This window comes from Callospermophilus lateralis, chromosome 13 (assembly GCF_048772815.1).
Source record: "Callospermophilus lateralis isolate mCalLat2 chromosome 13, mCalLat2.hap1, whole genome shotgun sequence".
Lineage (NCBI taxonomy): Eukaryota > Metazoa > Chordata > Mammalia > Rodentia > Sciuridae > Callospermophilus > Callospermophilus lateralis.
This window is the reverse complement of record NC_135317.1, coordinates 38,245,387-38,259,103: the sequence shown is the minus strand read 5'-3', so window position 1 is coordinate 38,259,103 and position 13,717 is coordinate 38,245,387. Positions and strand designations below refer to the sequence as shown.

At 41.5% G+C, this 13,717-nt stretch overlaps 1 protein-coding gene across 1 annotated transcript; it reads left to right on the top strand.

Moving 5' to 3' along the window:
• The first annotated feature begins 4,798 nt into the window (after positions 1 to 4,798).
• On the top strand, positions 4,799 to 12,316 carry Vim (vimentin). Its single transcript, XM_076872972.1, has 9 exons — positions 4,799 to 5,507; positions 6,162 to 6,222; positions 8,638 to 8,733; positions 8,820 to 8,981; positions 9,397 to 9,522; positions 9,875 to 10,095; positions 10,535 to 10,578; positions 10,981 to 11,066; positions 11,953 to 12,316. Exons 1-9 carry the CDS (start codon positions 4,945 to 4,947, stop codon positions 11,992 to 11,994), a joined length of 1,401 nt encoding a protein of 466 aa, XP_076729087.1. The 5' UTR covers positions 4,799 to 4,944; the 3' UTR covers positions 11,995 to 12,316.
• The last annotated feature ends 1,401 nt before the right edge of the window (positions 12,317 to 13,717 follow it).

The window sequence follows — 13,717 nt, the reverse complement described above, 5'->3', positions numbered from 1 at the left end:
GTCATATTCATGGAACAGAGCTCAAGTCTTCATTGAAGTTTTTGCCTCCTGGGGAAGGGTGGAGAATGAGGATGCATGGGCACACTTTGCATGGTTTTTCAAAGGCCACATGTTTGTTAAGAACTTCAACCTCTTCACATGGAAATTTCTGTTTCTTTCATGGTCTTTATTACAACTTGCGTTATTAAGTTTGTTCCTTTTCTTGAGTACTGTCTCCCTGTACTTTGTATACACTCATACAGACTCAAATTTATGTTCAAGAGGGCCTGAACCATGCCTGTCTTGTTTATCTTCCCAAGTATCTGGAAGAATGCCTGAAACTGGATAAATAATCAATAATCCATTCTGAATAATTAATAAAAGTTATGAATCATAATACTCCATAAAGATTAAATACAATCGTATCTAAAATGACTAGCCCAATGCTTAATATTTACTGGTGCTTAAACATAAGCACCAGTAAATATTAACCCCACTCTCCTTTCCTTTTTTATGAACTACTCTTGAATTAATTCATATGTTTGACATGTGTGTCCAACTCTTCTCTAGCCACTGAAAATAGAACGGTGAACAATAGAGAGAAATGCCTGTCTCGCAGAGCTTACATCCTAGTGAAAGGATGAACAATTCTCTTTGGATCATTAGGGAGTCTTAAGAATGAAGTCTTTAAGAAAAAGAGGTTATAGCTTGAAGACAGATGAATTGTAGAAGAAAGGAAAAGCTGGAGGAAGAGGAAGCCAATTGCAGCAATTTGAGGATGAGGTATGAAATAAGTTGGATGTGAGCAACGGCAACATAACACATGGTGGGGACAGGTAGCGCCTGGGACATGATACACGCTGGGTCTAAGTGATCCAAGGATAAGGAAGTGGCAATAATAAAAGTTTCCAATCTTGTTACTTTGCTCTGTGGCCCCAAATAGAGAAGCTGGAAGGAGAAGCTGCATAGTTGTGAGGTTTTAGAGTGTGAAATGAGCCAAGTCCAGTTTTGGTTGGGAAGAGGCAGAACAGAATCTGGATGAAAATGTCAAACTTTTAAATGAAAAGTATGGGTTTAGAGTGCAGGTGAAAATGACTCTCCACTCTTATCTATTATCACTTTTACATCATTTCAATAACATAAAACATGATATTCTGTGTATTGCCAATTTCCTCTAGGAATCTGTTCCTTCCCAGCAAGATGTTAATTATCCTATCTTTTTTCTTAGTTGCTGAAACACAGTAGGTACCTAAATGCTATTTATGAATTGAATTGGTTGATAGTAAGCAAAGTTTCATCATCAAGGCAAAAAGAAATAAGTACAATTGGAATCAAAAGGGCTTCAGTTCAAATTCACTGCTTACCTGTGCGATTAACTACACAACCACAGGAAAATCAAGTCTGTCTTGAAGGATACTCTGAGAGCATTAAGTTAAATGTATGCACAATGCCCATCATCCAGTAGGCACAAAATTAAAGCACTCGTATTATTTATTACCTTTATTGCCATTACTCTGAGATTTGCGTTTTCAACCTCTCATTTTTCAATATGATTTCTGATACATAAAATTATACATGTATATTTACGGAGTATTACATGATATTTCCACACTCTCATTCAGTCCACCTTCTCATTTCTAAACATTCCATTCAGAAAGACCTACTAGTGGCTGTCCTCTTCATGTGGCCTCCTGCTAGCCAGTTTCCAAAGCCTCCAGAGGCCACTAAGCTCCTGTTCACACGGTTGGCTGGTTTGTCAGTTCAAGTCTCCCAATTCAACTGACATCACCACAGCTTGCAAATTCCAAAGTCACTGTTAGTACTTTAGACATGGTAGTGTTTACACTGGCCTACAGATCACACGACCATGTCCTTATTTATATACAACTTCCATCATGCCGAATCTGGCTTTTAAAAATACCTCTGAGATAGGTTTTCACAGCAATCAGAAAATAAATATGAAAACTGAGATAGCTATGTTTGTGTACTGTTTACTTCCAAGAGGAAACTAAGCACAGAGGTAGCATAGCCAGCAATATGTGTTTTCACACTTGAAGGTATTCATTCAGACAAATGAATTCCCCCCACCCCCATCACTGTTATCCATTGGGTGAAGCACTGGGCTGGCACTGTATGTTATTTCTCAGAATGAGCCTAATTATTTTCAAAGTCTTATGTATTTTTCATGCATGAGGAAGTGCTTTTGTAGCTTTCATTTATCTATAATCTACAGTCTTCCCCAAACTACAGCAATTTCCAACAGGAAGCACATAATGGATACTACACATGTGTAAGTGTATACACACACACACACACACACACACACACACTTTTGTATGTTTTATAGGCATCAAGCAGATCCCACACCCCTAAGATTACAGCGTGGCCACACGTTAGAAAGAAGAGATGGCTCTCAGATGATGAGAAGGGCCACAACCCATCCTGGGAGAAGTAATTTTCTGAAGAATTTTGTGTGGGTGCTGACAGGGCACACTGCCATGCCACACCAGAACCTTTGCCCTTGTCCTCATTTTCCATGGTGAGTCAGTCAACAAGTGTCCCCTGACAGTGCCACTGTATTGCTCTGGGATCAACATTTCACGCAGGAGGAAGGTCCACCCTGCCTTTCCCCATAGGGAAATCGCTTTTCTCAACCTAAGGGCTGCAGGCAAACGCACAATGGTGACATTTGCTGAGCAGTGGCTTGAATAAAGGGCTCTCAGTAAGCAAGACGGTAATGTGAAGCATAGGCTAGCCCCAGGAATGCTCTTTGGGAAGGACCCGCAGCCTCCCCAGTGAATGAGAGAATAAAGAAAGCCACAGCAGGAGAGCTGGGCCCCAGAGGGTCCTGCAGCTCAACCCTGGCAGCTCTATTTGCCAAGACTAACTGAAATGAGGTAAACAAAATATTGCCTAAAAGAGGTCTGTACAAAGGAAGCAAGCATAAATTCTTCCTTTGGCTCTAAACTATTTTTTTTTTTTTTTTAATGTCAGGTAATCTCCAATACTTTGTGTCTCCCTGCCCCCCCCCCCATAAGCATAGGGAAGGTCTTCTTTATCTACCACAGAATTACTTTTACAATGGTTTTGCAGTAGCCCGTAAATCTAAACACTTAAAAAAAAACCTGTCATTTTTCAACTACTGCTTAATCACAAGCAGGTCATTTCCCCTGGGGCCAGAGCTGCTAACCACTTAGTCTAGCTTGTTACTAATACTGAAACAATAGCCCTTAAGTTGAATGACATCCCTAGAAAGGTTAAGGCCAATGTCCTGGACCCCAAACTTTTTGCTCCGTGGACAGTTTTAACTCTATCACTCCAAGACCAATTGCATGGATTCCTGTGGAAGACAGGACTGCGACCTGGCACCAGAATCCTAACACTGTACATCGCTGTCCTGAAACTGATTTATTTCCTCCAAACATTCCATCCTTTGAGTTATACAACTGCTTTTCATTCGAATTCATCAAATTGGGAAGTTCTTAAACAATACCCTAAGTAATTGTGCAATTGTTCAGATTATACCTTTAATGATTTCCACTAGCAGAAAACCAGTGATCTTTGAATTTGATTTTGAAACTACGGATGCCGTTTCCTCTTTCGCCCAGAACTTGCAGATCGTGCTCAAAGTCGGGTGTGGTTTCATGGCGGGGAGGAGGAAGAGGGAGGGGGGAGGGAGGGAGACAAACACTGAGAGAGACATTGAGTGAGAGAGATAGAGAGACTGAGGAGACCAGAGGGACGGGGGAGGGAACTTTGCATGAAAAGACTCCCGGAGTGCATTTGTGATCTCAGAGACTCGCGTTTGGCCGCTCTCCAGGTTCTGCAAAAGTTTCTTACTAACGAGCATTCCGCGCACTGGAACAAAGCCAGGTTTAGCGAGTTCTTAAGAACTTAGGGGCGCTCTTGTCTCCCTACCGCTGGACCGCACACATCAAAGCGGCGGCCCAGATCTAAGTTGGTGAAACTTAGAACAAGCATCGCGCGCGGGCCCAGGAGAGACTTGAGTCAATCTCGTCTAACGGTTTACCCTGAACCGCTAGGAGCCTTCAATCTCCACAGTGCAGCAGGGAGCCGTGAGTCAGGGCCGGTGACTCAGCGACCTCACCCCCTCCCCTGGGCTTTCCTCGGCCGCAGCCTCGAAGCTCTGGCCGTCTGAAGCTGGCCCTTCAGGTCCCTAACAGGATTCCCCAAGACAAGGAAAAGAAGCACGGGTGGAGTAGTCCCCTTTCGAAGCTGGTGGAGCGCGAAGCTGCGCGGGACTTGAGCTCCGCGTCCTGGGCTGTGTGCGTCTCCACCCCGCACCCCAATCTCCGGTTCTCTTTGTTTCTTTCTCCGCGCCTTCCGATCTGTCGGATCCTTTCCTCCCCCTCTTCCTGCTCCTTTGCCCGCGGGTCTCCACACCCACCCACTCCCAGCAGACCGCGGCGCAGCGGCCGCGCCCCTCCCACCAACTCGTCTCCTCCCACGCCCCTTTGGCTGGAAGCCTGGGACCCCTTGGGTCCACTTTCCGGCGCTCCCCACACCCGCCACGCCACCCCTCGTTTTTCAGCACCCAGTGGGTGAGCAGAGTTCCGGACATCATCAGGAAAGCCCCTGAGAGTCCCAGGCCAGCCCAAGAAGTAACGGGACTGTGCCCAGAACAGGGCGGCCGGCCAAGGAAGAAACCTCGAGGGAGCCCCCGCCCCAACCTTCCGCCCACCCTCCCGGTTTCTCGCCGGGTCCCCATTGGCTGGCGCGCTCCGCGGCTAGGATGGCAGTGGGAGGGGACCCTCTTTCCTAGCAGGGTTATAAAAACAGCGCCCTTGGCGGGGTCCCGTCCTCTGCCACTCTTGCTCCGGGTCCCCGTGCTAGAGACGCAGCAGCGCTCCCACCGCCCACACCCACCGCGCTCTCGCTAGCCTCTCTTCCTAGAGACTGTCCGCACCGCCGCAGCCGCCCAGACCACCGCTTCCCTCCGTGACCATGTCCTCCAGGTCTGTGTCCTCGTCCTCCTACCGCAGGATGTTCGGCGGCCCGGGCACAGCGAGCCGGCCGAGCTCCAGTCGGAGCTACGTGACCACGTCCACCCGCACCTATAGCCTGGGTAGCGCGTTGCGCCCCAGCACCAGCCGAAGCCTCTATGCCTCGTCCCCAGGCGGTGCCTATGTCTCGCGCTCCTCGGCCGTGCGCCTGCGGAGCAGCGTGCCCGGGGTGCGGCTGCTGCAGGACTCGGTGGACTTCTCACTGGCCGATGCCATCAACACCGAGTTCAAGAATACCCGCACCAACGAGAAAGTAGAGCTGCAGGAGCTAAATGACCGCTTCGCCAACTATATCGACAAGGTGCGTTTCCTGGAGCAGCAGAACAAGATCCTGCTGGCCGAGCTCGAACAGCTCAAGGGCCAGGGCAAGTCGCGTCTTGGGGACCTCTATGAGGAGGAGATGCGGGAGCTGCGCCGGCAGGTGGACCAGCTCACCAATGACAAGGCCCGCGTCGAAGTGGAGCGCGACAATCTGGCCGAGGACATCATGCGGCTCCGAGAGAAGTAAGACGGCGCCCACGGCGCCCACGCGGGGCACGGGAAAGGAGGGAGAGGGGAACAGGACCCCGGAGAGTGGCTGCCACGCCCTTGGGGAAAAGGCCGGGGCTGGGCTCTCAGGCGAACCTAGGGGAGTGAGGCTGTGGTTGCAGTGGCGCAGCCCCGCCCTGAACCTAGACCTCGCAGTTAGCATTTCCCTTCTCCCCCCACTCATTGCCCAAGAACGCTCAGGTTCTTGTTACAGATTTCTTCAAACTACCAAACTACCACGTTATCAGTTGTTGAAGGCCATTGGACAGATGAGAGAGATTCCCCCAAACTTTCAGAAAGTTTCCTGGTTCTCCTGGCGGGTTGCCAGTTGCCAGAAGGAAGGAGGGAGGAGAGGATAGTTCTGAAGGAAGCAAGACAAAGGGATGGAAGAGGCTTTTCAGGGGCGGTGGGAGCGGGGGTTTTTGCAGCGAGCATTTTGTCTTAGTCTGGTACCCCCAGGTCCGGCTAAAACCTGCAGAGGGCAGGAGTTCTAAAAGCTTCAGTCTCTGGTGAGGGTGGAGATGGCGCAGCAGCTCTTGTCTCAAGGCAATGCGACGTGGTGTTTGGGTGTGGCCGCCCCGCCCCTGGCGGTTTCCCAGTTCCCCTTTGGTTAATGTGCAACTGTTTCAGATTGCAGGAGGAGATGCTTCAGAGAGAGGAAGCCGAGAGCACCCTGCAATCTTTCAGACAGGTTTGTAGACTCTCATCCCACTTGCAGCCACTGGGCCCCACCCAACAAAACCACAGGCAATTCTAAGTTACTTCATTAAAATCCAGAAAGTGCAAAACTTCACTTCTTTATGTAAAGTCTCCTAGTGGTGGAGAGACCAAAGATGGCAACTTTTGTGAACACAAGCCGTTTCTTAGGACATAAAGAAAGGATTTTATCTTTTTGCTTTGTTTCAAGATTTTTATTGGCAAAGAAATATTTTTTCCCTTTCATTTTTGTAACACATTGGCATTCTGGTTTCAAACACATACAGTTTGATTTAGTTTGTGGTTTACTTAAGCTAAGTTGGCTCACTTTTACAAGATCACCAAACACACACACACACACACACACACACACAGTTTAAAGCCCTGGAGTTTAAAATGTAAAAATTATTGGAGGATAAGAAACTTAGTTTAACTGGAATTAAGCCAATAAGTTTCTTTTCTTCTCTCCAAGTCCTATTGTGGCATTAAAGTTAGATGGAAGTATCACTATGCACAACTATTTTGTGATCTAATAAGGGTGAAAAGAAGCCATCTGTCCCTGTGGCTGAAGGGTATTAATGGTTTCTATGGGCTTCACTATGGAATGTAGATACACATTCTAGCAAATGTGGTGGCTCTGGACAGAAATAATAGGAGTCTTTGTGTTCCCAGAGCAGCTTTGCAACAGGCTACATTCTTATTGAATATGTAATGATGCAAGCATAGTTTTAATTGGACACAAGTATTTGCTAACATCCGTTATCTAATATCTGGCCCAGATTGGTAAACTTTGTGATATGTAAAGTTCTTAAAGCTACAGTCACTTCTCACATTTTGAGAAGCCTTTCTTTATTGGGTCCTTATATGCTTTTGTATTCTCTCCATGGACAAAAATAAACCCAAGAATGAATAATGGAATTTTATGAAAAGCTTTTTATTTTTGCTCCAAAATTAGATGGAGTTAAAATTGGAATCCCAAACCAGGGAGATTCCCAGCATAGTTTTGTTCTTGGGAGCACTTAATGGGATTTGCTGCAAAACTCTTTCAGATAAATAGTCTAGGATAACATTTTTAATCTGAAACACATTTGCCAAACCAAGTGAAACACAGCTATGTGTGGCTTATTTTAGTCCTGGAGCATTTATGACCATTGTCCCTATAATGTTTTCTGTAGAGTTATGAGTTAATATAAAACAATACAATATGAAAGATTCCCTGTTTTGGGATTAAATAAATGCTTCATTCTCTTCCATGAAATAGAATGTCACTTTGAAGATCTAAAAAGAGGTTAGGAAAGTATCTTTTATATCTCTTTTAGAAAGTCCAAATGAATTTTTCCTACTCCATTTTTTAAAAATTTTCCATGAAGATGATAAGTGTCTCAATATTTTAATACTATAAGGCTATAAACTATAATCCAAATACAGTTATTACAAGATAAGGGATATTAAACATTCCCTGAAGGGGAAATAAAATCTTATTTGCAAGATCACACATTCTGGTTTGGAATGTAGACTTCATAAATAGTGAAAACAAAGAAGAACAAGATCGGCATGAAGTCTCTCTGTAGTTTTGTTCTGTGCAAAATTTTGACCAGTCTTTGTGAAACTGGCTAAGTAACTGAATTGACATGGTACAAGTGAAGAAGATAGACACATCCATATAGGATGAGTCAGGGAAGTTTCAGGAGAAAAATTCATTAGAAAATACAAAACAAATATAGTTCTTTTCCTTATTTGCCTGGCTGCACCTTTGCCTGTGCATATCCGAATTGGAGGATTGAATTGCTACTTGATATAAATCTAGCCTTGTAACCTGGATGCCAGATAATGAAATAATTGCTCTGGATCCCAAGGATAAATATCAGAAGATTTGCACAAAGAGAAAGAGAGAAAGGGAGAGAGAGAAAATGAACTTAGATATATGCTTAAACTTTTGAAGCACAAATTTCTGTTTTACATGTACTCACTCATGTTACATGAAATTGTGAAATGTAATTTGCTCACTCTGATCATCATGTTATTCCATGGAATTAAATCATAAAAACTCTGCAGCATTGATTTTCTAGATTTAAAAAAATAATAAAACACTACTGATAAAAATGTGGATTCAATAATAATTGAGCATGCATTACCATATTAGTATACATTTATTTATTTTTAAGTCTGTCTGTTAGTTACTTTGAGTACAAACAATTGAGTCCCAGTTCAAATTTATAAATAGGAAAAGAGAACATAGCATAGTGTAGCACAATGTGATTTATAAACTTACTCAAGGGTCATAAAATCTGTCAACGTCTTTTCTATAGTAAGGAGACTAGGTTCATGTGGTTAACTTAAAAATGAATAAATGAGATAAAGCATAGACGTTTGCATCCTCTATATCCTGTCTTTTCTCTCTTCAAAATAGGATGTGGACAATGCATCTCTGGCACGTCTTGACCTTGAACGAAAAGTGGAATCCTTGCAAGAAGAGATTGCCTTTTTGAAGAAACTACATGATGAGGTCAGTGAAATAGCTGTCAGTGAATGAATGAGGGGAAAGCTGCTCCCTGTCAACATGACTGACCTTCTGTCGGTCCTTTCCCTCAGGAAATCCAGGAGCTGCAGGCTCAGATTCAGGAACAGCATGTCCAGATCGATGTGGATGTCTCCAAGCCTGACCTCACGGCTGCCCTGCGTGATGTACGTCAGCAGTATGAGAGTGTGGCGGCCAAGAACCTTCAGGAGGCAGAAGAATGGTACAAGTCCAAGGTATGCAGTGAGTCAGTGTGGTAGAACAAAAGAAAAGCGTTTATTTCTGAAAACCCTACACCTGTCTGTAATTTCTAACTAATTTTTTTAGCTTGGCTCAAAAGCTGGCTTTAACTTAAATCTTTTGCTACAGCCTCCCCACCATGCACTGTGCCCCCTTTAGAATAGCAGACTCTGTTTTCACTAATCTTTCACAGTACTTCAGAGAAATCCCCAATACCACCATATTTAAATGAGTTCAATAGAATGAATTCTGTTTGAAAACTAAAGTCAGCATTCTAATGTTCTTTCTCTAACTTCAAAACATAAGCTAGACATAGTTCAGAAAACACTGCGTCAGAATTATGATTTATTTCCCTAAGAGTGAAAAGACTAGAATGTGGACAATATCCATTTTCTGATTTCTTCCCAACAGTTTGCTGACCTCTCTGAGGCTGCTAACCGGAACAATGATGCTCTGCGCCAGGCAAAGCAGGAGTCAAATGAGTACCGGAGACAGGTGCAGTCTCTCACCTGCGAAGTGGACGCACTGAAAGGAACTGTGAGTACCACACCATGGTAAAAGGAGGAAATTATGAGCTTGGATACATTTTGTTGACCAAGCTAATAGTGACACCTGAACAAAATTTCAAGTGAAGAAAATTTATATATTTGTCCAAAGAAAACGAGTTCTCTGGACAGACGCACAAAGCACTAGATGGAGTTTTTGGAGGTTTTAGCTTATATCTGTGGTTGTTTGTAGTAAGAGGAGCTTGCTGCTCACATTCTCCATTCAAAATTAGAGTGGGCACCCTTTGCCACTAATGGACCATTGTATACTGTCTATAATTGGTTCTGGGAATAGCTAGGTGTTTCCAGGAAGTAACATCGAAAGCACTTCTCACCTCCTGCAGAATGAATCCCTGGAACGCCAGATGCGTGAAATGGAAGAGAACTTCGCCGTGGAAGCTGCTAATTACCAAGACACTATTGGCCGCCTGCAGGATGAGATTCAGAACATGAAGGAAGAAATGGCTCGTCACCTTCGTGAATACCAAGACCTGCTCAATGTTAAGATGGCTCTTGACATTGAGATTGCCACCTACAGGAAGCTGCTGGAAGGCGAGGAGAGCAGGTAGAGAACACAGACTCTTATGTGTGAATTAGTAGATGGAGTTCCAAGGCACTCTGCCCCTCTTTTTATCTTTTGAACATTTCTTCAAGGTAACTCCTTTCTACTCTTTATAGATGAGGAACTTCAGGTTCAGAGAGAGTAACCTGCCACAGACAGAGCTAATAATAGCAGAACTGGGATTAAAATCCATAGTTTGTCAAAGTCCACACTATTTCCCCTCTGTAATGTCTCTAGCTTATATCTCTGTGAGGACATGCTTGGAATAAAAATTTAAATGTACTAATGAGACCAACCACAGTTAAATAGTTATGAGATACATGTCTAATGTGAATTACAAGAGTAATTTTTATTGGATGAAAATGAAGATTATGTAAATTTATTCCTTGTTATCAGAGTTATTTTACAACAATTTTACTGTTTTTCTTTTATCTTTTTAAAGGATTTCTCTGCCTCTTCCCAACTTTTCCTCCCTGAACCTGAGGGGTAAGCATTTTATTTCCTTTTGTGAAAACTTTCAACGGGTTATAACCATTCTGTTTACAGTAAAGCCCTCATTTTTTATGATACCTGAAAAATGCCAAAATGTCAGACAGAAAACATGCATAATTTTCAAATCCAAGTACTCTCTTGAATGTTATGCTTCAAATTAAATGTAAACTTAATTTTTCTCCTTCCTAATGGAGTACACTCTAATGTGTCAACTCATTCATGAGGGCAAGGAGGTATTAGGTACTTGGTTTTCAAACAGATAATATGTATGTCATAGAATTATTTTGGAATAGCACTTTTTTTTCAAACAGTTGCAAAAAAATCAATTCTTTGAGTAAAATGAGTTACATTTTTAAAAAGTTTTATTTTTGTTCATTTTTTATATTATTTATTTAGAAACTAATCTGGATTCGCTCCCTCTGGTTGACACCCACTCAAAAAGGACACTTCTGATTAAGACAGTTGAAACTAGAGATGGACAGGTTGGTATCTTTAAAATAGAAAAATAATTAAAACAAACAATAACAAATTAAAAGAAAATAAATAAAATGGAGTAATTTCAGATGGGTATCAATCCCCCTTCAAGTCAATAAACCTATATATCAGAAACATCTAGCTAATTTGAGAAGTTCCCATTTCTTCCTTTCATGCCTGCTACAAGAATAAACTGCTTATTCAAGCAATACACATGGCCTAGAAATTATTTGGCTCCAGGATGAGATTGTATAGTAATTCTCTTCCTTCATTCCAGAATTAGAAAACTGTTGTGGTTCTTAATTTGAAATGGAAATAAAACTTCCTTAAGTTACTTCCTACACTACTTCACCAGATTACCTCAATATCAGGATTGTTTTGATCTTGGACATATGGCCCTGTCTTACTGACTGTTGCCTAAACACTTTTAAACCTCTTCATTTAATATAAGAATGTGCCTACAGATCAGTTGGTTTCTTGTGACCTCTCTGTACCAGGAAATAAATGGTTGTGCTTTAGTGTAATCATGAAATCTTCCCTTACACATAAATTTAAAATGTACTTGCCATTCATTTTAATATGCCCTTATTGCTTTTAAGCTTTGCTGCATAGAGTTTTTATGGCATCCTTCAAAAACACAGGTTTTTGAAAAGTTTTCTTTTTGTATGTCATAAATTCCATGGATAGTTACTTTGCCTATAGATGACAGGCATTTTGTACATGTATCAGTCCCTCTAGGCTGCAATTCTTACCATGTAGAATCAGTGCGACCTTCCAAATGGCACAATAAATTATATATGTTTAGTAAGATTTTTCTTTGCTGTGATTTATGGGATAATTTAAACTTTTGCATGTAGTATTATATTTGATTTGAGTTTTATTTATTTTTAACAGGTTATCAACGAAACTTCTCAGCATCATGATGACCTTGAATAAAAGCTGTACACACTCAGTGCAGCAGTATATTACCAGCAAGAATAAAAAAAGAAATCCATATCTTAAAGAAACAGCTTTCAAGTGCCTTTCTGCAGTTTTTTCAGGAGCGCAAGATAGATTTGGAATAGGATTAAGCTCTAGATCTTAACAACCGACACTCCTAAAAGATTTAGAAAAAAGTTTACAACATAATCTAGTTTATGAAGAAGTCTTGTGCTAGAATACTTTTTAAAAAGTATTTTTGAATACCATTAAAACTGCTTTTTTCCAGCAAGTATCTGACCAACTTGTTTCTGCTTCAATAAATCTTTAGAAAAACTTTTCTACTGTGTTATTTACTGTATAATATTAGAACAATTCTCTCTTTGATTCTATTTATTAATTTGCCACTAAAATAATATTTAGGTATTAAGTTAGTAAATTCTATTTCTTTATGTTTGAAGTATAATTTTTAATTTGGTTATTTTAGATAGAGTTCCCTTCTTTTCAGTTGTTACTATTATCTTTTAAATTTAGGCTGGCAGTGTTCATTGGTAGGATACATACTTAACATGCATGAGGCCCTGGGTTCAATCCTGTACATCAAAGAAAAAATTTACAATTAGATACTATACAGATAAACCCCCACTTAGAATGGTTCAATGTAGAACCATTACTTCATAATGATCTAAAATCCCTATGCATTCAGTAGAACTTGTACTTCCTGGTCTTTTACTAGGCTAGTGATACATGGTAGAGTACTCTTATATGGAGTGAGCCACAGCTCCTAGTCCACCATACAAAACAAGAGACATTTCACTACACTGTGTTGCTGAGCTTGTTTGTAGGTTAAGTTTATTAAATGCATTTTCAACTTAATGATGTTTTCAATTTCTGATGAGTTTATCAGAGTAATACCCAGCTATAAGTAGTTGGGAATCTGTGTAAGAAATGAAATGTGCAAAATAATAGACCTCTTTATAAAGTGAGTTCAGCTGGATCCATGTTCATATGTAATTTCAAGTCCAGAGACTTCATAAAGTTAAAAAATGCAAACTTCTTTTTCTGTATGTGCAGCACAAGATTAGTACAAATTCCACTATGGGATTGGAATCATTAAGCAATGACCAAAGTTGCAAGAAATGCATTTTCCACTTGCAGGATGTAGAGAAATGGGACAAGTTTACCAAGTTTCAAATTATGAAAAGTGGTGTGCTTTGGTGAATGTACGACCATAAATAACATGTAAACTTGTATTTACATCTATAGATTTAAAGTTTTAAAATAGAATCCTTCCCTCAGGCCTGCCCTTTTAACTAGCTGATCTGTCATTCAAGTTGGCACCTTCAGAGTTAATAGATATTTTTAATGACCTTTGTGTTTGGAGAATGGTATCAGACACAAAATGAAAATCCCTGCCTTTTAACTGGGGAGATGAGATTATTACATCTGCATCACATGGCCAAACTGTGCTAACTGTAAGTGTAATGAGGTTTTAAAACCGGGAGCAATGAGAATAAGTAGTATAGTCATATAAAACTTCCTATAGACCTTCCATGGGGCAGACCTTAGGAAAGTGCATAGAATTTAAATAAGTAGAAGAAGGAAGGTATTACCCAGAGGCAAGAGAGTTGTTATAATGGTTGACAGTGTGTGTTTTGGAGTGAAACTCCTTTGGGTACATTCCTGGACTTCTCTAAACCACCATTTCCTGTATCTGTATTATTATTATCCCCTCTCCTCC